Source organism: Kogia breviceps, chromosome 15 (genome assembly GCF_026419965.1).
Source record: "Kogia breviceps isolate mKogBre1 chromosome 15, mKogBre1 haplotype 1, whole genome shotgun sequence".
NCBI lineage: Eukaryota > Metazoa > Chordata > Mammalia > Artiodactyla > Physeteridae > Kogia > Kogia breviceps.
Genome location: NC_081324.1, coordinates 71,732,665 through 71,757,092, shown reverse-complemented (window position 1 = coordinate 71,757,092; position 24,428 = coordinate 71,732,665). Strand labels below are relative to the sequence as shown.

At 55.4% G+C, this 24,428-nt stretch overlaps 1 protein-coding gene and 1 long non-coding RNA gene across 3 annotated transcripts in view; one reads left to right on the top strand and one right to left on the bottom strand.

Moving 5' to 3' along the window:
- Window positions 1–21,669, top strand: part of FAM222A (family with sequence similarity 222 member A) — a 57,605-nt gene extending 35,936 nt beyond the window's left edge. For both annotated transcript variants that reach the window (XM_059040404.2, XM_059040403.2), the window contains one exon: window positions 19,150–21,669. In XM_059040404.2, the coding sequence (XP_058896387.1) occupies window positions 19,170–20,435 (1,266 nt within the window). In that variant the 5' untranslated portion in view covers window positions 19,150–19,169 and the 3' untranslated portion in view covers window positions 20,436–21,669. The remainder of the gene's footprint in view (window positions 1–19,149) is intronic.
- The window catches only part of LOC136792694 (uncharacterized), a 28,697-nt gene extending 4,269 nt beyond the window's left edge, over window positions 1–24,428 (bottom strand). Inside the window, exons 1-2 of the long non-coding RNA XR_010836858.1 lie at window positions 24,362–24,428; window positions 1,049–1,149 (exon numbers count right to left, since the gene is read on the bottom strand). This is a non-coding gene — a long non-coding RNA (uncharacterized lncRNA). The remainder of the gene's footprint in view (window positions 1–1,048; window positions 1,150–24,361) is intronic.

The window sequence follows — 24,428 nt, the reverse complement described above, 5'->3', positions numbered from 1 at the left end:
ACCTTTTATGTAAACATTTGCACCCCGACATACTTCTCAGCTCCTTGCCTTTTTTCTTAACTGATGTGTCTTGGAGATTATTCCTCACCTGACAGAAAGAGTGCCCTCGTATTCCATTGTACAGATGAATATAACGTTTTAGCCACCTCCCTGTTGATGGACGTTTAGGTTGTTTCTAGTCTCTTGCTATTCTGAACGGTGCTGTAATGAACATCAACTTCGTACACGTACGTATATCTATCTGTGCAAAAAATTCTTCCAGGATGGGCTTGCTGGCTTAAAGGATCTGTGCATTTTAACCTCTGACTGCCACTGTCCAGGTACCAGTGCTTCCTGCCTTGCCCTCTGCTGCCAACTGGCTGGAGATAAGGGCTACGCACAATGACCTGGGCCAGTCCTTCCTTCCTGCTCCAAGGCCGGAACTAGAGAGTGTGGAGGGCCACCAAGGATGTCCTGCTTCCCCTGCCCACTCAGACCCTTTGACATCTTTGCACTTACTGGAAAAGACACTGACTCTGCCTGTAACTGAAGAGCACGGGAGAGAGGGCGGCAGGAAGGGAGATAAGCAAATTGAATTGGGTGCCCTGCTGCCTGGTCAAGGCCCGGACAAGACTCCCGGGCATTCAGGCCTAGGCTGACCCTCTTGTCCCTGTGGCCCCCAGGCAGAACCGAGACAGGAAGGGCTGGCCCTGAGCTTCGTGACCAGACCTCGGGCCGTGCTGTTTCTCACTCACTGAGGGAGAAAGGTCTTGACTGGGCCACATGTAGCGTGACCTTGGATGAGTCAGTTGGCCTCCTGGGGCCTGCATTCTCCCTTCGTAAAGCAAGGGGTCAGATCAGATGGACTTAAGAAGCCATCCAGCTCTGACCATCTGTGACGATAACGTCACAAACCCGGTGGGGAGAGGACGTGGCCTGGGCTGAGCCCCCCTCCCTCTTCTTCCCGTGAAATGGGATCAGAGCAGCCTGACTATGCTGGGCTGCACGAGGACTGATGTCCACAAGCACCCGGAACGTAGCCAGTGAGCCAGAAACGGCTGCAGTGTACCTCGCTAGGGCCTGAGGTCAGGCAGGTGGAGGAGCCGGGGGCGCAGGCAGCCACGTGTCCAGGAGTCCAGGCGGCTGGAAGTTGTAGCCTGTTCCAGGTAACTGGAGAAAAAGAAAGGGAAAAAGATATGGTGGGAGGGAAAGTCCACCCCCTTTCCCTACCTCAGGCCTAAGATCCTGGGCTACTCCCAGCTGGGTAGAGGCCCTGGGTCCCCAAAAGGACCCACCCACCCCTGGGACAGAAGCCTGTTCTCGGCTGCTCAGGACTGTGCCCCTAATAAATATTTGACTTTCTCATCATGGTTTTGATACGTAAACTTTGAGTCACATGCCGATAAAAGTACGGGCCAGGCAGAGAGGCACCACGGGGGCTTGGCTGGTGCAGGGCTAGACTCAGGGACCTGTCATTCCGGGAGGGAGGGGCTGTGGCAGCTACCCCAGGAGACGGGCGTGAGAGTCCAGCCTCGCTCTGCGGGACCCTGGGTGAGGGACGCGGCCTCTCTGTGCCTCAGGCGGGTCCTCTGAACATGAGGATTGAGTGACTGCCCTGCCCTCCTCCCCAGGAGCCCCCAGGGCACAGGCTTTGAGACCAGACGGCCTGGGGGTCAAATCTTGGCTGTGCCCTGAATGGGATGTATGCTGTGGTCTTGGGCAAATGAGGGACTGGCCCTCTCTAGGCCTTAGTTTCCTCCGCTGTGACGTGGGAATACGAAGAAAAGGAGAGAATCCCCAGGGCCTGGCAGCAGACTCAAACCCTTTACCTGCCCCCATCTCCCCCAGAGGGCAGGACCCCTATTCCCCACACCCACAAAGGGATAAGAGGTTCCCCAGCCCAATCCTCGCATCTTCACAGATGAAGCTTCTCCCCAGCGGCCACCCCTCCTCACCTGACTCCTGCCCAACACCCCCAGTCCCAAAGGCTGGCGCCGCTGCCCCTGCAGGCCGTAGCCCCGCAAGCATTTCTGCAGGTGCAGCTGCTTCCACTAACACTAATAAAATAAGGAAGAAACAAAGCAATTTAAAATTCCAATAAAATTAAAAACCCACCGCTGGCCGCACAGCAGATTCAATTACAGAGCTGTTGCTGAGCACAAGCCCGGGGATGGAGGGATGGTCCAGGGCCACCCCCGCCTCGCAACCGAGCCCAGGAGAGGAGGGACGCTCAGAGGTGACAGCCAGGACAGGCCCGGATGGAGTTAGCCTCCTTTTACGATTGAATGAATAAAAATAAGCTCTCAGCAAACTAGGACGGCAGGCAACTTCCTTCTTCTATTACGGAGGCTACAAACACAATCCACCACAAACCAACCCAAGGGTTGATAAAATCAGAGGAGGACAGAGACACAAATCACTGCCTTCCCACGCCGTACCGAGGTCCTGGCCATCTCAGTAAGACAGGGGATAATAACAAGTTTTAAGGATTAGAAAGAAGTCCGACTGTCTGCACAGAAACCTCAAGAGAACAAGAATTCAGCAAGATTTGCAGACAGAACGTCAACATACAATACATGAAGTAGATAACCAACAAGGAGCTACTGTATAGCACAGGGAACTATACTCAATATCTTGTAATAACCTATAATAGAAAAGAATCTAAAAGAGAATATATATGTATATATACACACACACACACACATCACTTTGCTGTACACCTGAAACTAACACAGTATTATAAATCAACTACATTTCAACAAAGTTTTTAAAAACTAAAAGTGGAATAATAGAAAAAAAAAATATCAACATACAAATGCAATTTCTTTCCTCTGCAGCAGAAGTGGGCAAACTTCTGTAAAGAGCCGATATTTTCGGCCTCCCAAGCCATACAGTGTCTATTGCAACTACTCAGCTCTGCGGCATTGTGGTGCGAAAACTGCCACAGACACACAGAAATGAGTGTGCATGGCTGGGTTCCAATAAAATTTTATTTACAAAAGCAGGTTGCACACCACATTTGGCCTGCAGGTGGTAGCTTGCCAGCTCTGTATCTATAACAAAGAGTTGGAAAATATGTATTACAAAAAGATACTATTTCAGTTGGGGGTGGGGACAGTTTTATGTGTATGGTAGCAGGGACTATACAACTCACCCATTAAAAGTATACTAGTGAATTCGTTTTAGCATAAATTCACAGTTGTCCAACCATCACCAATTATCAACTTCCAGACCATTTTCTCCTCACCCCCAGAAGAAACCCCATACCCAATAGCAGTCACTGCCCAGCTACTCCTCAGCCCCCTCACAGCCCTAGGCAACCACTAAACTACTTTCTGTCTCTCTAGATTTACCGACTTTGGATATTTCATATAAATGAAATCATGTAATATGTGGCCTCTTATGTGTGGCTTTTTTAACTTCATGTTTTCAAGGTCCTTATTAGTGCCGAATAATATTCCATTGTATGGATATGCCATGTTTTGTTTATCTACGTATCAACTGATGGACATTTGGCTCATCTCCACATTTCTGGCAATTATGAATAATGCTATGAACATTTGTATATAATTTTCAGTTTGGGCGTATGTTTTCATTTCTCTTGCATATGCACCTAGGAGCGGAATTGCTGGGTCACATGGAAATGGTTTGCTTACTTTTTTGAGGACCGGCCAAATCGGTTTCCAACGCAGCTGCGCCGTTTGACATTCCCACCAGCAGTGTATGAGGGTTCCAGTGTCTCCACATCTTACCAAAACTTGTCAGCTTTTTGATTCCAGCCATCCTAGTGCATATGACTGTAGTTTTGATTTGCATTTCCCTAACGGCTAAGGATGTTGAGCATCTTTTTATGTGCATATAGGCCTTTGTATATCTTCGTTGAAGAAATGTGTATTCTGCTCTTTTGCCCATTTTTAAATTGGGCTGTCTTTTTATTAAGTTGTAAACGTTCTTTATATATTCTAGATACAAGTTCCTGATCAGATTCATGATTCACAAATATTTTCTCCCATTCTAGGGTTGCCTTTTTCACCTTCTTCATGGTGTCCTTTGAAGTACAAAAGGTTTTAACTTGGATGAAGTAAAAATTTCTTTTTTCACTTGTGCTTTTGGTGTTGTATCTAAAAAGGCTTTGCTTAACAAGGAGGAGAATTTACTCCTTTGTTTTTGCCTAAGAGTTTTCTAATTTTAGCTCTTACTTTTAGGTCTGTGATCCGTTTTGAGTTAACTTTTGTGTATGGTGTGAAGAAAGGTCCAACTTCATTCTTTTGCATGTGCATATCTTGTTCCAGCACCATTTGTTGAAGAAACCAATCTTTCCCTATTGCATCATTTGGCTCCCTCGGCAAAAATCAGTTTACCATAAATGTGAGGGCTTATTTCTGGATTCTCAATTCTTTGGATCTACATGTTTTTCCTTATCCCAGTACCACACTGTCATGATTACTGTAGCTTTGTAGTAAGTCATGAAATCAGAAATTGTGAATCCTGCAACTTTGTTGTTTTTCAAGATTGTATTGGGTCTTCTGGGTCCCATGAGTTTTAGGATCAGCTTGTGAATTTCTGCAAAGAAGCCATCTGGGATTTTGATAGGGACTGTGTTGGATCTGTACACCAGTTTAGGGAATATTATCATCTTGATATTAAGTCTTCTAATCCATGAATGTCTGATGTCTTTCCATTTATTTAAATCTTTAATTTCTTTGAAAAAAAAATTTTCAGCTTATAACTTTTGCTCTTTTGTTAAATTTACTTCTAAGTTTTATTTTTTGATGCTCTTGTATATGCAATCATTTTCTTAATTTTGTTTTGGACCGTTCATTGTGCATGTATAGAAATACAGTTAAAAAAAAAAGTTCAGCAAACTTGCTGAACTTGTTTTTTCTAATGGTTTTTTAGTGAATTTCATAGGATTTTCTTTTTTTTATAAACTTATTTATCTATTTACTTTTGGCTGCATTGGGTCTTCGTTGCGGTGCGCAGGCTTCTCGTTGCAGTGACTTCTCTTGCTGCGGAGCACGGACTGTAGGCGCGCGGGCTTCAGTAGTTGTGGCATGTGGGCTCAGTAGTTGTGGCTTGCAGGCTCTAGAGCACAGGCTTAGTAGTTGTGGCACACAGTCTTAGCTGCTCTGCGGCACGTGGGATCTTCCTGGACCAGGGCTTGAACCCGTTTCCCCTGCATTGGCAGGCGGATTCTTAACCACTGAGCCATCAGGGAAGCCCTCATATGATTTTCTATGTGCAAGATTATGTCATCTATGAAAAGAGATAGTTTTACGTCTTGCTTTTTATGTGAATGACTTTTATCTTTTTCTTGTCTAATCGCCCTGGCTAGAATCTTTAGTACAATGTTGAATAGAAGTGGCAATCTTATTCCTAATTTTTGAGGGAAAGCATTCGGTCTTTTACCATTAAATGTGACATAACCTGTGGATTTTTCCTAAATACTCTTTCTCAAGTTGAGGAAGTTCCCTTCTATCCTAGTTTCTTGAATATTTTATCATGAAGGTACCTTAGATCACATCAGATGCTTTTTTGCATCCACTGAGATGATCATGTTGTCCTTTATTCTATCTATATGGTGTGTTACATTAATTGAGTTTTGGATGTTAAGCCAATTTTGTATTCCTGGGATAAGTCCCACTTGGTCATGGTGTATAATGCTTTTTATATATTACTGGATTAAGTTTGCTAGTATTTTGTTGATTTTTGCATGTACAGTCATGGTATCCATGGGAGATTGGCTCCAAGACTCCCCCCCGCCCCCCGGCAATGGATACAAAAATCCAGATGTTCAAATCTCTTATATTGATACGTAAAATGGCATAGTATTTGCGTATAATCTATGCATATCCTTTTTTCTTTTTTCGGCCGCACCGCGTGGCCTGTGGAATCTTAGTTCCCCGACCAGGGACTGAACGCCGGCCCTCGGCAGTGAAAGCGTGGGGTCCTAACCACTGGACCACCAGGGAATTCCCCTGCATATACTTTATTTATTTATTTATTTATTTATTTTGAGGTATGCGGGCCTCTCACTGTGTGGCCTCTCCCGTCGCGGAGCGCAGGCTCAGCGGCCATGGCTCACGGGCCCAGCCGCTCCGCGGCACGTGGGATCTTCCCGGACCGGGGCACGAACCCGTGTCCCCTGCCTCGGCAGGCAGACTCTCAACCACTGCGCCACCAGGGAAACCCATCCCCTGCATATACTTTCGATCATCTCTAGATTACTTATACCTAGTACAATGTAAATACTACGTAAATAGTTGTAAATATAATGTAAATGATATGTAGATAGTTGTAAATATGATGTAAATGCTATGAAAATAGTTGCTGGTGCACAGCAAATTCAAGTTTTGCTTTTTGGAATTTTTGGTCCTCGGTTGAATCCACGGATGCAGAACCTGTGGATACAGAGGACCGAGCACATATTCATAAGTGATATTAGTCTATAGTTATTTTGTGGTGTCTTTGTCTGGTTTTGACATTACGGTAATACTGGCCTCACAGAATTAGTCTGCAAGTGTTCCCTCCTAGTCTCTTTTTTAGAAGAGTTTGTGGAATAATTGTTTGTGGAATAATTGGCATTAACTCTGCTTTAAATGTTCTATAGAATTCAACAGTGAAGCCTTCTAGGCCTGGGCTTTTCTTTGTGGGTAAATGTTTTGATCACTAATTTAATCTCTTTATTTGTTATAGGTCTATTCAGATTTTCTATTTCTTCTTAGGTCAGTTTTGGTAGTTTGTGTCTATGTAGGAATTGTCCATTTTAAATAAGTTATGATACTATAACAATTTATTAAGGAACCTAAAATAAATTGATAAAAGAGGTAAATGACCTCTAGGGAGAAAAATTTAAGTTTATATAATGACAGTTTTTAAAGACCAGAACAAACTTAGACATATGTCCTGTGCATGGACAGAGATTCAATATGGAAAATATTCAATCCAGTCCCTACATCCTGGCCATCCTGTGTACAACTTGAAAACCTGGCGTGGAAGTTGATAAGGAAAGAACAAAGGGCCAAGAATGGCCAAGGTGCTTTTGGCAAAGAAGTATAAGGACCAGGGACTTCTCTGGTGGTCCAGTGGCTAAGAATCTGCCTTCCAATGCAGGGGACGATCCCTGGTCGGGCAACTAAGATGCCACATGCTGCCGGACAGCTAAGCCCACGCACCACAACCACTGAGCCCACACGCCGCAACAAAAGATCCTGTATGCCACAACTAAGACCCAACTCAGCCAAATAAATTAAAAAAAAAAAAAAGTATAAGGGCCAGTACTGCCATGGCTTAAGGCTGAAACCATGGGACTAACAAACAGAAAGAGGGGACCAGGGGATGGAGCAGAGCATCTAGAAACAGATCCACGCACTATCCAGCTCCATCTAGGATGAACTGGGTCTAGCAGATCACTGGGGGTGAATATGCAGTGCTGGACAACTGGTTATCCATATGGGGAGTAAACGACATTGGAGCCTTACCCAACACCATACATCAACGGGAATTCTAGGCAGACCAAAAAACCATGGAAAACAGATAGCATTCTTTGAAGAAAATGACAGAGAACATCATCCTCAGGATAGAGGAAGGATTTGCAAACTGAGAGGGGAAAAAAAGCACAAGTGAAAAGATAGGTTGGACCACGATAAAATTTAAAAGTCGGCAAAATACACCAAAAAAAAAAAAAAGTCAAGATGAGCCCCCAAATTGAGAGAGGATGTTTTCAGCACTTATAACGGACCAGTATCCAGAATAGAGAGCCACGATGTGGTGGCAGAAAGACAGCAACGGGGAGGGACGGGGAGCCAGTGGTGGGTGGGAGGGGGTGAGACTAAGGATTGGAGACAGAGACTGGAGGGGGGAGGGAAGGGATGGGGGGTCAGACCAGCATGGATGTGGACGGAGACAGACAGGAGCAGGAAAATGGCCAAAAGGAGGGAGAGATGAGGCAGCAGTTCCAAAGGGCAAAGACAACCTCCACGAAGACAGAGGGACAGGGACTTCCCTGGCGGTCCAGTGGCTAAGACTCCGAGCTTCCACTGCAGGGGGCGCAGGTTCAATCCCTGGTCAGGGAACTAAGATCCCACATGCATCATGGCCAATGCAGCAGGGTGAGACGGGAACACAGGCAAAGCCCAGGGCGGGGGATGGACATTGCCAGGTCCTGGGAGAGAGTAAGGAGCGGGCTCCCAGAGACCGAGCCCAGTCAGGGAGCAGGTCAGGGAAACCGAAGTGCAGGAAAGTCAGACTGGGGAGGGACTAAAGTACTCCCAGACCTGCCTACAAGGAGGGACACCTTGGCCACTGCAGGGCTCCAGCTGGGGCTCCAGAGGTGGGGAAGGAGGATGTAGACACGGGTACATGTGCCTGCGAACACCTGCCAGTCTCTGCATGTGCAGGACGTCCCTGAATATCTGGGCACACGTGGCTCACATGTGTGACCCTAGGCATCTGAGCATGTGTGTGAGCTTGGACATGTGTACGCACACATGCTTAGAGAATGAGAGGACCCTTTGTGCGGCGCCCAGTGACCACCACTACCTTGTACGGCCTGCTCTGGCACAGAAAGAGCTAGAAGGCAGGCGGCTAGCCTTCTCCAAGCACCACTATGTACCAGGCCTTCTGACACGCATCCTCTCATCTAATGCTCACTCCGTCCCCTTGGGAGAAATGGCGGCCAGGGAGCTGGGGTCACTGCCCTCTGAGGTCCCCCAGCTGGTAGCTGGGGCACCTGGAGTGACACCCGGGCCTGACCTCCAAGGCCCTGGGGCTGCCACCGGGGCAGTGGGCTGGGGGCAGGTCGGGGTGGCTGGCCGCCGCCCTGCCCCTCCCTGCCTGCCTCCCAGCAGAGGCCGGAGAACAGCTGCGTCTGCCCCGGCCCAGCGCCTTCCTCTGCCCCCCTCCGGGGCAGCCTCATTAGGGATTCTGCCGGTGCCACCAGCTAATTAGTGTCACGTTAATTGAGCACTCAGAAGGCTGCCACCTCCAAGGGCAAAGTGTCGGCAGCAAAGGGGAATGCAGATACGGGCCGCTCCTCCCTGTGGGCTGGGGCCAGGCCCCAGGCCCGGGGACCCCTCCTGTCCTGGACACCCCACCCCAGCCCCGTTTCAACACAGATCATGTCCACTTCCTGAGCCTTAGGGAGGAGGTGATAGGCAAAATCTGTGACAGCATGAGAAGGAAATGGCATACTCACCCAACACCTGCTGTGCTCCTGTGCCGGCACACCTTTCTTTCTCCCACCCCTCCTCCAGGAAAGCTACAGTTATCAATAGCTCCATTTTACAGTCAGTCTGAGGCCCACCCAGGGAACAACTTCGCCGGGGGCAGGGTTGGTGGGGACGTCCACTGGCTCAGCAGGAAGCTGCACTCAGCCGCACAGGGACTGCCGTCTGGCTGGTAGGTGCCTGGGAGCACCTGGCGCTGCCTCCGGGCAGCACAGAGAAGCCCGGAGCGTGGGAGCAGGAAGCTTGGGCTGGGGTCCTGCCCTGGCCACCCCTCCCACCTCCACCCACCCCCTGATGGGCAGGTACCACGTGCCTGCCCGTACAGAGCATCACGCTGACTTCGGCAACCCCTGATGCGCCCACCCCTTCAGCCCCTTACAGATGAGAAACTGAGGCTCACGTCCAGCAGCTGCCCCAGGTCACCCCCAGCAAGTGGCTGAGCTGGGTGTCAAAAGGCCGTGGGCTGCCTCCAGTCGGAATCCGAGCTGCTCACCTCTCCCCGGTCTCACCCCTCCACACATGCTCCCCTCCAGCTCCCGGAAGGCACGGTGCCACCGAGGCCTGCTCTCCTGTCTCCCTGTAGCAACATTAAATCCCACTCAAAGGGCTGCTTTTAATTGGCTTAATGTACTCATTAATAACTGCGTCTATTTAACACACCTGTAAAAGGCCCATAACGTTAACTTAACGACAGCCACGGCTCGCCCTGCACCGCCAGCCAGCCAGACAGCCTTTCACATTTCCTGACGAGGCTTTCACAGGGGCCATGGCGGGAGGTCAGGGGCAGCCCAGTTCATGGGGGGAGATTCGCTAGGCCCCATCCTTCATGCAATGCTCCCTGGGCACCTGCCATGGCGCCACACGTTCTTTTAGGCATCAGGGTGCTGAGAAGCAGCAAGGCCTGTCCTCAAACAGCTCCAAATCCAGCCCAGGAGACAGGCCAACAGCTACTGCAAGGGAGTGCTGGGGGGCGGGCAGGAAAGGCTGCCTGGATGGGGGCTGGGGGGGGGGCGTGTCTCGGCTGAGACCAGGAGGGTCAGAGCCGGCAGACCAGGGGGTGTAAGCAACACCTCTCCTTCATCCTCTTGGCACATAATTCAGGCACCTACTGCGTGCTGGGCACCGCATCGACAATTCCACACCACCCCAGGTTCACCCTTCCAGAGCAGGTGCTGGGGGGACCCAGAGATGGGGCACTTCTCCTCGGGGTGTGGGGCGGGGGAGACAGACGGACACAGACTAGACGAGCAGGGTGTCCAGACCATCGGCATCAACCTGAGAGAACCGGTCCAGCCATGCTGCCCACGGTGCCCAGTGATCGAAAGCAGGGGCCCGGGGCACAGATACCCGGGGCTCAAATCCTGGCTCACAAATTGCTTCTCTGCCACCAGAGGTCTCAAACTGGCAGCCCACGAGCCACAACCTGCCCACCAGGTGTGTGGTGTGTGTCCTGCTGGCGTTTGAACACTGTTTCAAAAGAGAACACCTCTAGGGACTTCCCTGAGGGTCCAGTGGTTAAGACTACGCTTCTGAAGCAGAGGGGCGCGGGTTCAGTCCCTGGTCAGGGAAGTAAGATCCCACATGCCGCGCGGCCAAAAAATATAAAACGAAAAACCGAAAGAGAAGACCTCAGGGCAGGGCACGCCTTCCCCGCCCACCTCCGTCCTTGCCCCACCTGGGCTCTGGCTCCTTGGCAGCCCATCTATCTGTCTGCCAGCAGTCAGCAGACCACGCAGGGATTTGCGTCTGCAACCCTCGCTGATGTCCTGGCCCTTGAATGCCTACCCTTCTCTTCTGGAACCCAGGGCCCACCTCCCGGGGCCTCCACGGGGCTGGCGGCGAGGCCCGGGTGTTTGGGGCGATGCCGGACCCAGAGGTGGCACTCAACAGAGGGCGGCGGTCAGTGTGTACAGGAGGCCCGGGGACACCGTGCAGGAGTCCACGGGCCTGTGGGGAGCAGGGGCTGCAGAGGGAGGTCAAGGCCAGGTGGCCCGAATGCCACCCTGAGCAGCTAAGATTTCACGCAAATGGGGCGCTCATGGGAGGGTTTGTTTTTTTGTGTTTTATTTTTTGCGGTACGCGGGCCTCTCACTGTCGCGGCCTCTCCCGTTGCGGAGCACAGGCTCCGGACGCGCAGGCTCAGCGGCCACGGCTCACGGGCCCAGCCACTCCGCGGCATGTGGGATCTTCCCGGACCGGGACACGAACCCGCGCCCCCTGCATCGGCAGGCGGACTCTCAACCACTGCGCCACCAGGGAAGCCCTCACGGGAGGGTTTTACAGAGAAAGGCAAGGCAGCTGGGGGCCTGGAGGTGGTGAAGGGGCTTTAGTGAATTCATCACCAACAACCTTGGCATCCACTGAAGGCAGGCACCCTTTCCAGTGCTCACAAAAACTCTCGAAGGTCAGCAACAGCAGTATCCTCCCCATTTTACACAAGAGAAAACCAAGGCTCAGAGAGGGCAGAGGCCTGCCTAGGGCCACACAGCCAGTGTGTGGCAGAGCTGGGATTTGACCATGATTCCTTCTCAAAAGGCTGCTGACCACCCTCTGGGCTCCGCCCAGGAGCAGACGCTGCCCTATGACATGGGAAGCCGGGGAGCCTCAGGCTGCTCAAGGCCAAGGGCAGTGGAGGATGCTTTGAAGCAGACATCAAAGGCAGCACCCTGGCAGGAATGGGAGCCTGTGCCTGTCCCCCACCCTAAAGCAATACTCAGGTGTAGCTGGCCACCGGCAATTACAGAAAAGCACAGAGAAGAAATAAAAGTGCCTCCTTCCCAGGCCAGCCCCTGTTGGCACCCAGGGCTTTTTTCCTTCAAGTGTTGGTTCGAGAGGGAAGGAGGAAGACAGACAGCCCCCTCTGTGAGCTCTTCCCGCACCCCTGTACGGTACCCGCTTCCCGGCATTATCAGAGCCTTCCAACACCCTAAGCGTTAGTGCCCAGCGAGGTGTGTTTCTGCCGGGGGCCTCCTGGGTGCTCTGTCTCACAGGGACAGTCAGGCTGCTCCCGGGATGACTTCTTCCTGTTTCCCACCCAGTAGCCTTAGGGGTCCCATTAAAACCCACATCAGGTCATGTCCCTCCGCTGCTCCCAACCCTCCCCCGTGGAACAAAGCCCAGGTCCTCTCAGTGGCCCCAAGGCCCAGCTCGTTTGCTCTGTGCACCCCCTGCCTCTCTGGTCCATCTCCTATGACCTTCCCCCTCCGGCCCCGCTGCGCCAGGCGCGCCCGTCCACTGCCCTCAGCCTCTGCTGCCGGGACCACGCTCCCATCAGACGTCCACGCGCGGCTCACTCCCGCGCCTCCTTCCGCGGTCCTAAAGAGCTGCTTTATCAGAGAAGCCTCTGCGCTGACTGCCGTGTCCAAACGAGGCGCCCTTCCATCCCATCCCTCGCCGTCCCCCACGCCCTGCTGTCCCCATGACTACGGCTGCGTAACAAATCACCCCAAAGCTCAGCGGCCTCACACAGCTCTGACGTATGCTCAGGACTATAGACAGGGCACCATGGGGCAGTGTCTCTGCTCCGTGATGTCGCTGGGAGCGGGGTTGGGGGAGGGGGCCTTGCTGGAAGACCCGGGCCGGGGCTGGAATCTTCCGAAGGCCCGCTCCCTCACACATCGGGTGGTGGGTGCCGGCTGTTGGCTGAAACACCCACACACGGCCTCTCCACGTGGCCTGGGCTTCCCAGAACATGATGGCGGGGATAGACATGCCTGCAGGGATGGACCTCCTGAGAGACAGATCCACCTGGAGCTCCAGGAGGCAGCCATGCACCTTCAGGACTGAGCCACCATAGTCACCAGCGCCACTTCTGCCGCGTTCTATTCAGTAGAATCGAGTCGCTTAGTAGTTCATGTTTAAGTAAAGGAAAATTAGCCTCCACCGTTTGTGGGAGGAATGCCAAAGAACTGTGGACATAAACTACGACACCTGCTCTCTCCTTGTTCGTGGGGCCTGTCGCTGCCGGACGCGTTACACGTTATTGCCTGTCTCCCCCGACTAGGTGTCAGCTCCGAGAGGGCGGGGACTTTGGTTTGCTTTGACCGCTGCTCGTCTCCAAGCCCAGGACGGTGCCTGCACGTGGGAGGGCTCAGGAGACACCCGGGGGATGCGGGCTTGGGGGGAGGCGTCTCTCCATGGGGCTGTCTCTGGCTTAATTCCTCCCAGGACCAACTCTCCCAAGTGTCGTGACCGGCGGTGAACAGGGGCTCCCAGGCTGGATGGGTCCTTCTAGCCACAGCCTTGTCATTCCTTCAACGTGACATTCCTGAGTTCCTACTCCGTGTCCTGTGGGCAGTGGGGACGGCACTGAACAAGCCAGCTCAGGGAGCCCAGCCTGCTGGGGCAGCAGGACAAGCCCAGGGCAGTCAGAAGCTGCCGTGCTGCCTGCAGCGATGCACCAGGCGCCGATGGAAGCTTCGCTGGGGTGCCCTGGCCAACTCGGGGAACCAGGCGAGGTGGGCCCTGGGGCTCCCCGGGGAGCCCCCAGGGCCATGGGTCCCCTCCTCTGCCCATTAACCCCGCGAGCGCTGCCCCCCATCCTTGCCACTGCGTAGAAGCCCGCCGCAAACAGCTGGCTTGGCTGGTTCCTTCACGTAAGGCCTTTTTTGTGTCATGACATTTGCCAAAATGGGGCTGTGCAACTGAACACGGGTGGTGGCGCCCACCTCCGGGGGAGGGTCAGGAGCCTTCGCCCAGCGGGACTCGGGGGCCCAGCCTGGCCCGAGTGGCCAGAGACACCCCCAAACCAGGGCCACTGTGCGCTGATGGACAAGGCTGGGGTTGAGGCCCCCGGGGTGGCCCAGGAGAAAGCCCTTCAGGAACAAGGTAGACAGTAGAGGCCGCAGATGCAAAGGCTCACAGGGGTGCAGCAATCCAGCCAGGTCTGGAACAGGGTGACCCTGGTTCCCGCCCACCCAGAGACAAGCACGTGTCCCGGGGAGGCCTGCCGAGGGCCGCCAGCCAGCAGTCTCCGGGAGCCGAGGGCAGCCATGAGAGCTGCCCGGCCGATGGGTCACTTCCTGCCTCTCCGAGCCTCCGGGCTGACTCTATAGTCCCTCCTCAGGACTGTCCGCCTCCTAATTCTAAGGAGGAAGAGGGGGAGCCTCCTGAGTCTCCTGGCTTCCGCTGGGGCCTGCCTTGGGGTGCTGGTGAGGTGATGATGACACGGAAGGCAAATCCCAGCTCAGCCCCTCCCCGGCTGTGTGTTCTCGGGAAGCTTCCATTTCCTCCTCCGTAAAATGGGGAGCCTGGATTAGTTATCTACTGCTGGGTAGCAAGTCGCTCCAAAACTCAGTGGCTTAAAGCATCAGTAGTCACGTACCGTCTCTCACAGTTTCCGCGGATCAGGAGCTCAGAAGCCACCTAGCCAGTAGCTCCGCTCCGTGTCTCTCGTGAGGCTGCAGTCCTCTGGAGGCCTGACCAGGGCTGGAAGACCTGCCTCCGAGAAGGCGCACGTGGCCCTCTATGGGGGTCTCCGCCCCGGCTGCTCCGGCATCCTCACAGGCGGCTGCTTCCCCAGAGCAGGTGATCCAAGAGGGGAGGAGGCCACAGAGCCTTTCGCGACCCTGCCCTGGAAGTCACACTCCTTCACTTCCGCGGTATCTTCCAGGTCACACAGGTCAGCCCCATGTGGGGTGGAAGGGCGTGGACACCAGGAGGTGAGAAGCACTGGGCTCAGGGACAGATCTTGGAGGCTGCCCGCCAAAGGCCACAACTTGTCTGCTTCCTTATCTGTAAAATGGGACCACCTCCCACCTCTCGGAGCTGTCAGGGGCTCCAAACAAGAGGCATGGAGAAAAGCTGTAGGCACGGGGCCTCACATATGCTAAGCGCTCACCAAAGGACAGCCTCTGTGACACAGCACCACTGTCGGCTCCAACGAACTGGAGGCACCAACCCACCCCGGCTGAGCCCTGTTGGCCAGCAGAGCGGCCGCCTGGGCCCCTTCTTTCAATGAATGGAAACTGGTAACAGGCATTGCTCTTTTTTTTCTTCTTCTTCTTAAGGTTTTAAACACCTAATTTATTCCACCCATTAGATAGATTTTGTAGATTTAATCATTTTCACAGTTGGTGGCTCATTGGATACTCAAGATAAACTCCAAATGAAAGTATAATGGTGAGGACAAATGAGTTTTCACACCACAATGGCAGAAACTTGCTTGGGAAGAGAGTTTAAGAGGAACAAAAATACATACAGATATAATTTTTTTCCCCCGGCAGCCGCTTTTGCTGACTATAGTAGGTTACCACAGTTAATTTCACCAGTTTTGTTCATCTGTAAAATTGCATAAAAGTGACATTTTTGTGCTCATTATAGCAACTGCTGATTTATGGCTGGTAAATGAAGAGCTGGTCCCTTTTTTGCGGGACTCTCCGAGCGGCGCTAAGTGCCCATGAAATTGCTTGTATAATGTAGTTTAAATCCAATCTCGGAGAAAGATTCCCCCGTTGGCCAAAGTGACATTTCCATTCTCCACACCGAGTTTATTTTAGGCCACTTAGGAGGGGGGCTGCCCCAGGCAGGGTCAGGACGGGGGGCCTGGGGTCAGCTCCACCCACCTGGCCCAGGTTAGGCCACACGGATGGAGGGGCACTGCCCCAGCCTCCTTGGGGTACTCGGTGCCGCCAGCCTCTTCCCTGCCCACTGTCCTGCCCAGGTCAGACCACATCCCTGCACCTCAGGGCAGAGAAGAATGGTCTTCCTAACGCAGGCCCGCCCTGCCCCTCACCTGCTTAGAACCTTCCACAGCTGCCGGCCAGGGCGAGGGCTCCCAGCGCAGCCGTGCAGACACTAGGGGCCTGATAGGTCTCTGTGGAGGGTCTTTGTCCTGTGCATCGCAGGATGTTTAGCAGCAGCCCTTACCCGTACCCACTAGCTGCTGTGGAACCCTCTCTGCAAGCTATGACAACCGAACTCGTCTGCGGATGTCAACAGTGTGCCCTGGGGACAGACCATTGAGAACCACTGCCCCACGGCGAATAGGCCCTGCTCTGGCCCGACACCCTCCTGAGCTGCCTGTCGTGGTCTTTCCTCCCCTGCATGCCTGCTCTGGGCTTCTGCTTTTATTCTGGTTTATAGTTCCCACTGGGACAGGCTTCGTCACCTCTGGACCTTTGCCTGTGCAGTTTCTTCTGCTGAAATATGTTTCTCTCCTCCCTCCTCACTCCTTTCACCACTGCCTTTAGCAGGGATGCTCTTTCTTCCAGAAAGCTGCCTCCGAAGCCCTGGGGGTGAGGCTCCCCCATCACGGCATGCATTTTGCTCTAAGATTGGCTCTAAGTCCACCGGGGAGTCAGGGGTGAGGCTCGGGAAGGAGGGGATGTGGTGGGAAGGCCTAAGGAAGCCGGTGGGGTCTGCACTGTGTCCCAGCCACAATGCCAGGCCCACCCATGCACAAGCCCTACCCCTTCCTCTCCCAGGAAGACCCTTGTGCCAGGCAGATGGGAAGGGTCTTAACACACTTAGAGAGACTGAGACCCACCTCTGCTAACGCTCCACCGCACGACTCATGAAAGCCTCACAGCCATCCTGGGAGGCAGTGTTAGCAGTGGTATAACCTCATTTTAGATGAGGAAACTGAGGCTGAGAGTGGTGAACACCCCCCACACACACCCCTGCAGGAGTCACCGTTGGGTCCCAGGGGTGCCCACAGGGCCGAGAGGAAGGCAGTGCACCATGAGACCTTGTAGGGTCCCCCTCACCCAAGGGCCCAGCCAGGTCACAATCTCCCATCACCTACTGTTTGTCTCACCCCCTGCTCGGCCCCTTGGCACAGACATTCCTTGAGGCCGCCCTGCAGATCTGCCACAGCCCTTATCCTCATTCCACAGGTGGGGAAACTGAGGCTCGGCCAGGCCAACAAATTGCCCGGGGCCACACAGCCCTGCACCCAGGCAGGACTCCACCTAGGCAGCCAGCTCCAAAGCCCAGGGTCTTTCCATCTGCCTCATGCGGGCCTCCTGCTCCGCTCCCCGCCCCAGAGGGGGTCCTGGGCAGTACTGAGGAATGTCTTAGGACCAGGGAGGGGCTTTGGATGGGAGAAGGGGGTCTACCCACCGGCAACCCGCCTCCCCCACAGCAGGGCCCAGCTGTGCCCACTGACAGTGGGGACAGTCAGCCTGTCACACAGAGTACACCCTTCAGGGAGTTCCCTGGCGGTCCAGTGGTTAGGACTCCGTGCTTTCACCGCCGAGGGCCTGGATTCAATCCCTGGTCAGGGAACTAAGATGTCACAAGCTGTGCAGCGGGGCCAAAAAACTAAAAATAAGTAAATAGGGGCTTCCCTGGTGGCGCAGTGGTTGAGAATCCGCCTGCCGATGCAGGGGACACGGGTTCGTGCCCTGGCCCGGGAGGATCCCACATGCCGCGGAGCGGCTGGGCCCGTGAGCCATGGCCGCTGGGCCTGCGCGTCCGGAGCCTGTGCCCCGCAACGGGAGAGGCCACAGCAGTGAGAGGCCCGCATACCGCAAAAAAAAAAAAAATAAAAAAATAAAAATAAAAAAATAAAAAAATAAAAATAAAAATAAGTAAATAACCAAAGTACACCCTTCAGCTGACGTGCTGACAGCTCACAAAAAAGGCAGTGGCGGGCTTCCCTGGTGGCGCAGTGAGTGAGAGTCCGCCTGCCGATGCGGGGGACACGGGTTCGTGCCCCGGTCCGGGAGGATCCCACGTGCCGCGGAGCGGCTGGGCCCGTGAGTGAGCCATGGCCGCTGCGCCTGCGCGTCCGGAGCCTGTGCTCCGCAACGGGAGAGGCTGCGACAGTGAGAGGCCCGCGTACCGGAAAAAAAAAAAAAAAAAAAAGGTAGTGGCCACCACACGGGTCTTGCAGGTGACAGGCAGACCTGGGAGGGGGAGGGGCAGCCAGCGGGGCAAAACCCCTCCTTCCCGGCTGCCTGTCGGTCGAACGGGAGCCCGTGAGCATCAGGATGAAAGCCACGCCCAGCGCCAGGCCCGTGTAGCAGCTCGCTGAACCAACCATGGGCCATCATCACCCCATTCTACAGATGAGGCACCGAGAGGACGAGTAAAGGGGCGGAAGGAATGCTGGTGGTATTGGGGCTGGCCAAAAAGTTCGTTCCGGCTTTGCCATAAGATGGCACGGGAAAACCGGAACGAACTTTTTGGCCAACCCAATACAATGGACGACGGCACTAGGCAGGCGGAGAGGAGGGTTTAGAGCCCCTGTAACTCCCGTGCTGGGGGCGGGGAGCGCAGCTGGCACAGTCTCTTCGGCAAGGTGTTGGGCATTCTCTCCTGAAGCTGACCATTCTCGCCTCTCCTCTGTCCCAGCAGTTCGGCCCCTGGGCCTGATCCCAGCAGGACTCACCGGACACGTGCCCCAGGGGCTGCCACACTGTTTGTATCAGCCCCAAACCAGAAATGACCCAAATGCCATCAGCAGGGGGAGGGATGAGTAAACTGTGATGCAGTCACACTCAAACATCACACGGCCGTGAGAATGAACAGACCGCCACGCCCATGGCCGCCCGGATGAACCTCCAAACATAACCTTAAGTGGCGGAGACCCGACAGTGCAAACGAACACCACTGCAGGACCGCAGCTCACCTGTGCCGAGCCCAGGCACCGCGAGTCCGCGCCCTTAGGGGCCAGGAGAGCCGTTCCCTTGGTGTGGGTACTGACCAGGAGGGGGAGCAGGGGGCCCTCCCTTGACCTAGGTGTCACACGAGTGTGTTCTGTTTGTGAAAGTGCAGCAATCTTGTGATGTACGCAGCTTCCTTTAAGTACTTTACACTTTGATCCGAAGCTTAACGATTTAGAAAGAATGAATGAAGGAGCAAGTGACTGGATGGAAAAAGCGAGGGAGGGGTGGCTGGCGAGTCCTTCCGGGGACAGTGGCGGGGTGCGGCCTCCGGGCCTCCCCGGGTCGCAGGGTCGGCTCTCACCTGTGCTTCCTCCCCTCCCGTGTCCCCACAGGCGAGACGGTGGCCAGCTCCATGCATTCCTCCCGCTACCCGAGCCCGGCCGAGCTGGACGCCTACGCCGAGAAGGTGGCCAACAGCCCGCTCTCCATCAAGATCTTCCCCACCAACATCCGCGTGCCCCAGCACAAGCACCTCAGCCGCACCGTCAACGGCTATGACACCAGTGGCCAGCGCTACAGCCCCTACCCGCCGCATACGGCCGGCTACCAGGGCCTGCTCGCCGTCGTCAAGGCCGCTGTCTCCTCCTCCGGCGTGGCTGCGACCCCCGGGCTCACCAAAAGCGTGCTCAAGAGCGCCGAGGGCAAGCGGACCAAGCTGTCGCCGGCCGCCGTGCAGGTGGGCATCGCGCCCTACCCGGCGCCCAGCACTCTGGGGCCCCTGGCCTACCCCAAGCCGCCTGAGGCGCCCGCCCCGCCACCCGGCCTGCCCGCGGCCGCGGCCACCGCCGCCTCCGTCATCCCCCTGCCCGGCCGCGGCCTGCCCCTGCCGCCTTCCAACCTGCCCTCCATCCACAGCATCCTCTACCAGCTCAACCAGCAGTGCCAGGCCCCAGGCGCTGCGCCCGCCGCCTGCCAGGCCGTGGCCGTTCCCCACCCCAGCCCAGCCCAGCACGGCCCGGTGCCCAGCTTCCCCAGCCTGGCCTACCCGGCCACCGCCGGCCCGCCCGACTGCCGGAAGGGCGCCGAGCTGGGCCAGGGAAGCGCGCCGGCCTTGACGTTGGCTGGGGCCACCAAGCCCACAGGGTACGCAGACGGGGGCCTGGATTACCTGCTGTGGCCGCAGAAGCCGCCGCCGCCGCCCCCGCCCCAGCCACTGCGGGCCTACAGCGGTGGCACGGTGGCCAGCAAGTCCCCCGAGGCCTGTGGGGGGCGGGTATACGAGCGGGCCGGCGGGTCGCCCGTCAACTGCGGCGTGGGGCTGCCCACCAGCTTCACCGTGGGCCAGTACTTCGCCGCCCCCTGGAACAGCGTGCTGGTGACCCCCACCAGCGACTGCTACAATCCGGCAGCCGCAGCAGTGGCCGTGACCGAGCTGGGGCCGGGGGTGGCCCGGGAGCTGGCGGGACCCCCGGCGGAGACCCTCTCAGGCCTGCCCAGCAAGAGCATGTGCAACACGGCCGTGCTGAGCAGCAGCCTGCAGTCACTGGAGTATCTCATCAACGACATCCGGCCCCCGTGCATCAAGGAGCAGATGCTGGGCAAGGGCTACGAGACGGTGGCTGTGCCCCGGCTGCTCGACCACCAGCACGCCCACATCCGCTTGCCCGTCTACAGATAAGGCCTGCCTGGCAGACGCACAGACGGACAGGGCGCCCGGGGGGGAGGCAGGCCGCAGAACAGGGTGGGCAGCACTCGGGCTGGGGGCGCTAGCCCCATCCTGTGTCCGAGTGCCCACTGATGCCCACAGGGAAGCCAGGCCGGCTGCTGCCGGCTGCTGCTGACAGGGAGTGGCAAGGTGACCTCACTCGCCAAGGCCCCTCCCCACCATCAGCTGCCCCAGGACACGCGGAGGGCCTGGGGGCAGCTGCCGACATCCACGCCTTCCTCCATCCAAGCTGGCAGAGGCAGGGAGAGAGAGACCACTTAAAACAGGAGCAGTTCTTTCCAGCTCTCTGGGAGAGGGGGTCAGACCACAGTGGGATGCAGAAGGAAATGTTAGGGTCTAGAGTCGGGGTGGGATCAGAGCGGCCCCCGGGGCTTAGACAGCTCCTCCCTCCACGAGCTGTCCCCAGTCTCCTGGAAAAAGAGCAGAGGGGACCTAGAGGAAGTCATCGAGCCCACAGCGCCCTCACTGCCCTCTCCAGGTGAAGACCACTCGAATACAGGCTCTGGGGACTACAGGTCCCCCTGCTTCTCCTCTTCTAGACCCTCTTCCCCTCCCCACCATTCCTTCCCAACACAGGATCCCATCTCCATTCTCCAAACCCTAGACTACCACCTTCTCCCTTCCCTTCAGTACATCTTACAGGGCTTCTGGGCACAGTTGTGCAGGCTGTGTACTGCACAAGGCAACTCATCTGAGGAGACACCATTTGCATTCTAGACTTGTATATTTATTACAGCAATTTTCTGAATCTTGAGGAAGGGGCACCATTTACCTATGTGCACAAAGGCGCCATAGGGGCTAACAATGTCAGAGGGACCAGACCCCGCGTCCTTCAGGGGTTCTCCTAGGAGCCAGTTCCGGGGGGCAACCTGCTGGTTTTAATTGGGAGACCCAATCCAACTCTTTTCCTGCAAGCCACCCTCCAAGGCCTGCCCCACACCATTCCGGGGGATAAGGCAGGCAGGGGGTCCCCCCCCATTAAGTCTCCAAGGCCCGATTTCCCCAAGTCCTGGCCCCTCTGGCACTCCGGAAGCGGTACTGTATCTCTCTCCAAGGCCTGTTCAAGCACTAAGTGCATTTACAAATCTCTGAGAATGTTTTTTTTTTATACTAAAATTGACCATTATATTCTACTGTGAGAAGTGCGGTCTGCACTATATTGTTTTAAAAACGAAGAGAAAGAAAAAAAAAAAAAAGGAAAACACAGATGGTGTCTCAGCTGTGGGATGTTTTGTAGCTCTTGTTTTTGTTCGTTCTTCCTTCCTCCCCTTAGGAGTAAAACGGGCTGTCTCCTCCCCTGCTGACTGGGCTTGGAGCCCTCAGAAGCAGGCCAGGAGCCTCCTGGCCCCTCCTCTGCTGGGCCACTTTGTATGCAATGTTTCATTGACTTCTCCAGCTCTTTCGAAGTGGACACTGTCATTTACCCTGTTTACGTGTCAGCCGCTCAGTTGGGTCAGTGATCAGTCCTAGAGCAGCCAAGACAGAACTGAGCCCGGGCCGCTCTGGCTCATTCCCTGAGGGGTACAGAGGTGGTCTGGGGCTGGTGTTCCCCTGCATCACTAAATTCCTTTCCAGCTCTTCCTCAATGCCTGGCACCATCCATGCTTCCCTGGAGGCAGAGTGGCTGGGGACAGGCCAAAGTGGCTGAGCAGTGGCCATCTCCCTGGCCAGCCCCAGCACACACCCACCCCGTGCCCTGGTGCCTGGGGATGTCCAGGAGACCATCCCTGCTCCAGGATGCTCAGCATTTATCAGGCACTTACTGTGTGCCGGCCATTTTCCTATACATGGCAGCTCTTTGGAGTCTCACCACTGCTTGCAAGGTAGGGGGTGCTCTAGAGGAAGAAGCGGCTCAGAGATGTGAAGTGACCTGCCTGAGGTCACACAGCAAGTCTGTGGAAAGTCGTAGTTCAAGCAGCAAAGCACAGACTCTTCCTCACGTCCTGTCCCCACCTTCTCCCCTGGCTTGTTGGCCCAATGTCTGAACAGGGGTAGTCTCCAGTCTGATTCAGTCCTCCCCTCTCATGCATGGAGCCCTGTCTGGATGCCTGGCATGGTAGATTCAGGGCAGAAGAGGGACAGAGGGGACACCCTGGATGTGACCTTGCAGTGCAGACATCCACCTCCCTAAGGCCAGACCCCCGAGCCTGGCAGCACACAGAGGCTCCGAGAGGAAGAGGCTGTGTCCAGGGCGGGACCCGGGCCCTTCTGAGCTGCGTCAATGAACCAAACACACCACCCAGGCCCTGGAGAGCAGGAGCAGGGGTCCTGCCGGGTGACAAGCTAGGGGAGTCAGCGCTGCGTGAAACGCCACTGCGAGCTCTCCCAGATAGGATGTAAACGGCAGCTGACACAGTGCTTTTCGGACCGCACATAATTGAGTCTCATGACAGCCTTCTCGGGTATGTAATAAAAGCATCCCCACTTTACAGATGAGGACGCAGAGAGTCTTGAGAAACGGCCACAAGGATGCTAAGAGGGAACCAAGTTCCGGCCTCAAGCCCCACACCACGGGCCAGGCTGCCTCCACACTCCACCCTCATCCACCACTGAAGTACGCCTGGGGGCATCGCAGCACCCAGGGCAACCCAGCCCCTGGAGTGAGCTAGCCCTGGGTGCAAATCCTACCAATGGTACTTTGAGTGACCCGGAACAGGTCCATCCCCAAAGGGGGCAGCGCCAGAACCAGAGATGGGATTCAAGGAGACTACAGCACAGTGCGGGTACTTGGGGGAGGGGCAGAGCAGAGCAGCAGGCTCTACAGCCAGGTTGACGGCTGGCTCAGCTGTCCTAAGGGGCTGCCAGCACCAGTTCTAGGTAGCCCAGGTCCCCACGTCCGGCCCACCACCAGGCCCGCCCACACTGGGGCATCAGGAGAGAGGACAGAGATGGGAGCCCCCCTCCAGGTCAGGTCCCTCACACTGGGGGTGAGGACCCGCCCCTTATCCTGGGAGAAAACTTACCCTCTGCAGGGTGGGTCTGCAAGCAGGGCAGGTGCAGGCACGGAGCACAGCTCGTCGGGGCACGGCCCCAGGACCCAGCTGGGGTTCTAGCTCTGTCCTAGCACTGGCTCCCTGGGTGCCTTGGCCAGGTTTCTTCTCCCCGGGAGCTGAGCTAGCTGACCTCAAAGGGCCCTCCAGCCTCGTCATTCTGGCATGAGGCACTCCTGCCCTTTACACCACACTGGAGGAGCGGCGCAGGTGATAACGATGTTATCATTACTATAATCACAGCCCAGTTACTGCAGGCAGACTGGCTACCAGGCTCAGCGCTAAATGGTATTTAGTCCTCACAACCGTTCAGGTGCGCGATATGGGTGCACCCTGCCACGTCACAAGTGAGGCCCAGAGAAGAGCAATCACTTTGCCTAAAGTCACACAGCTGAGGATGGAGATCAGAGAAGCAGCTCGGGTAGAACACCAGCCCTCTGATTCGGAGTCTAAGCTCTTAACTGCTGTGCTATGCAGTGTCTAAAACTACCACCGACCCCCAAATATGGCCTACTTGGCTCCAGAACGCAGGTCCGGCCTCAGTTGCCACACCCCGCGCTGCTGGGACTTCATGTTGGGTGAACGAGGGAGAGGGGAGCCGCTGCCAGCCGATCCAGCCCCCTCCCCCCACCCGAGGTGCAAGCTTTTCTTTTCATAAGGACGCTAGGAGCCTCTTCTTCTCCGTGTAGCTGTCTTGGGTTCACCCCCAGTTAGAGCTGAGCTGTCCAGTATGGTAACCACGTGTGGCTGGCCCAGAACCGCGTCTATTACTACCACTTCAGGTCATAACAACAATTAGAACATCACCCCATCTTCCAGAGGCATCGGACTGGAGGGAGGGCTTCGACAAACATTTGAGCAGAGGGAATCCACGTGGGGAACACTCACCTTTGCAGGGGGGCTCCGTGTTTTCCTGACTCATCCCCGCCTTTAGATCAGGCTCCCATCTCGACCC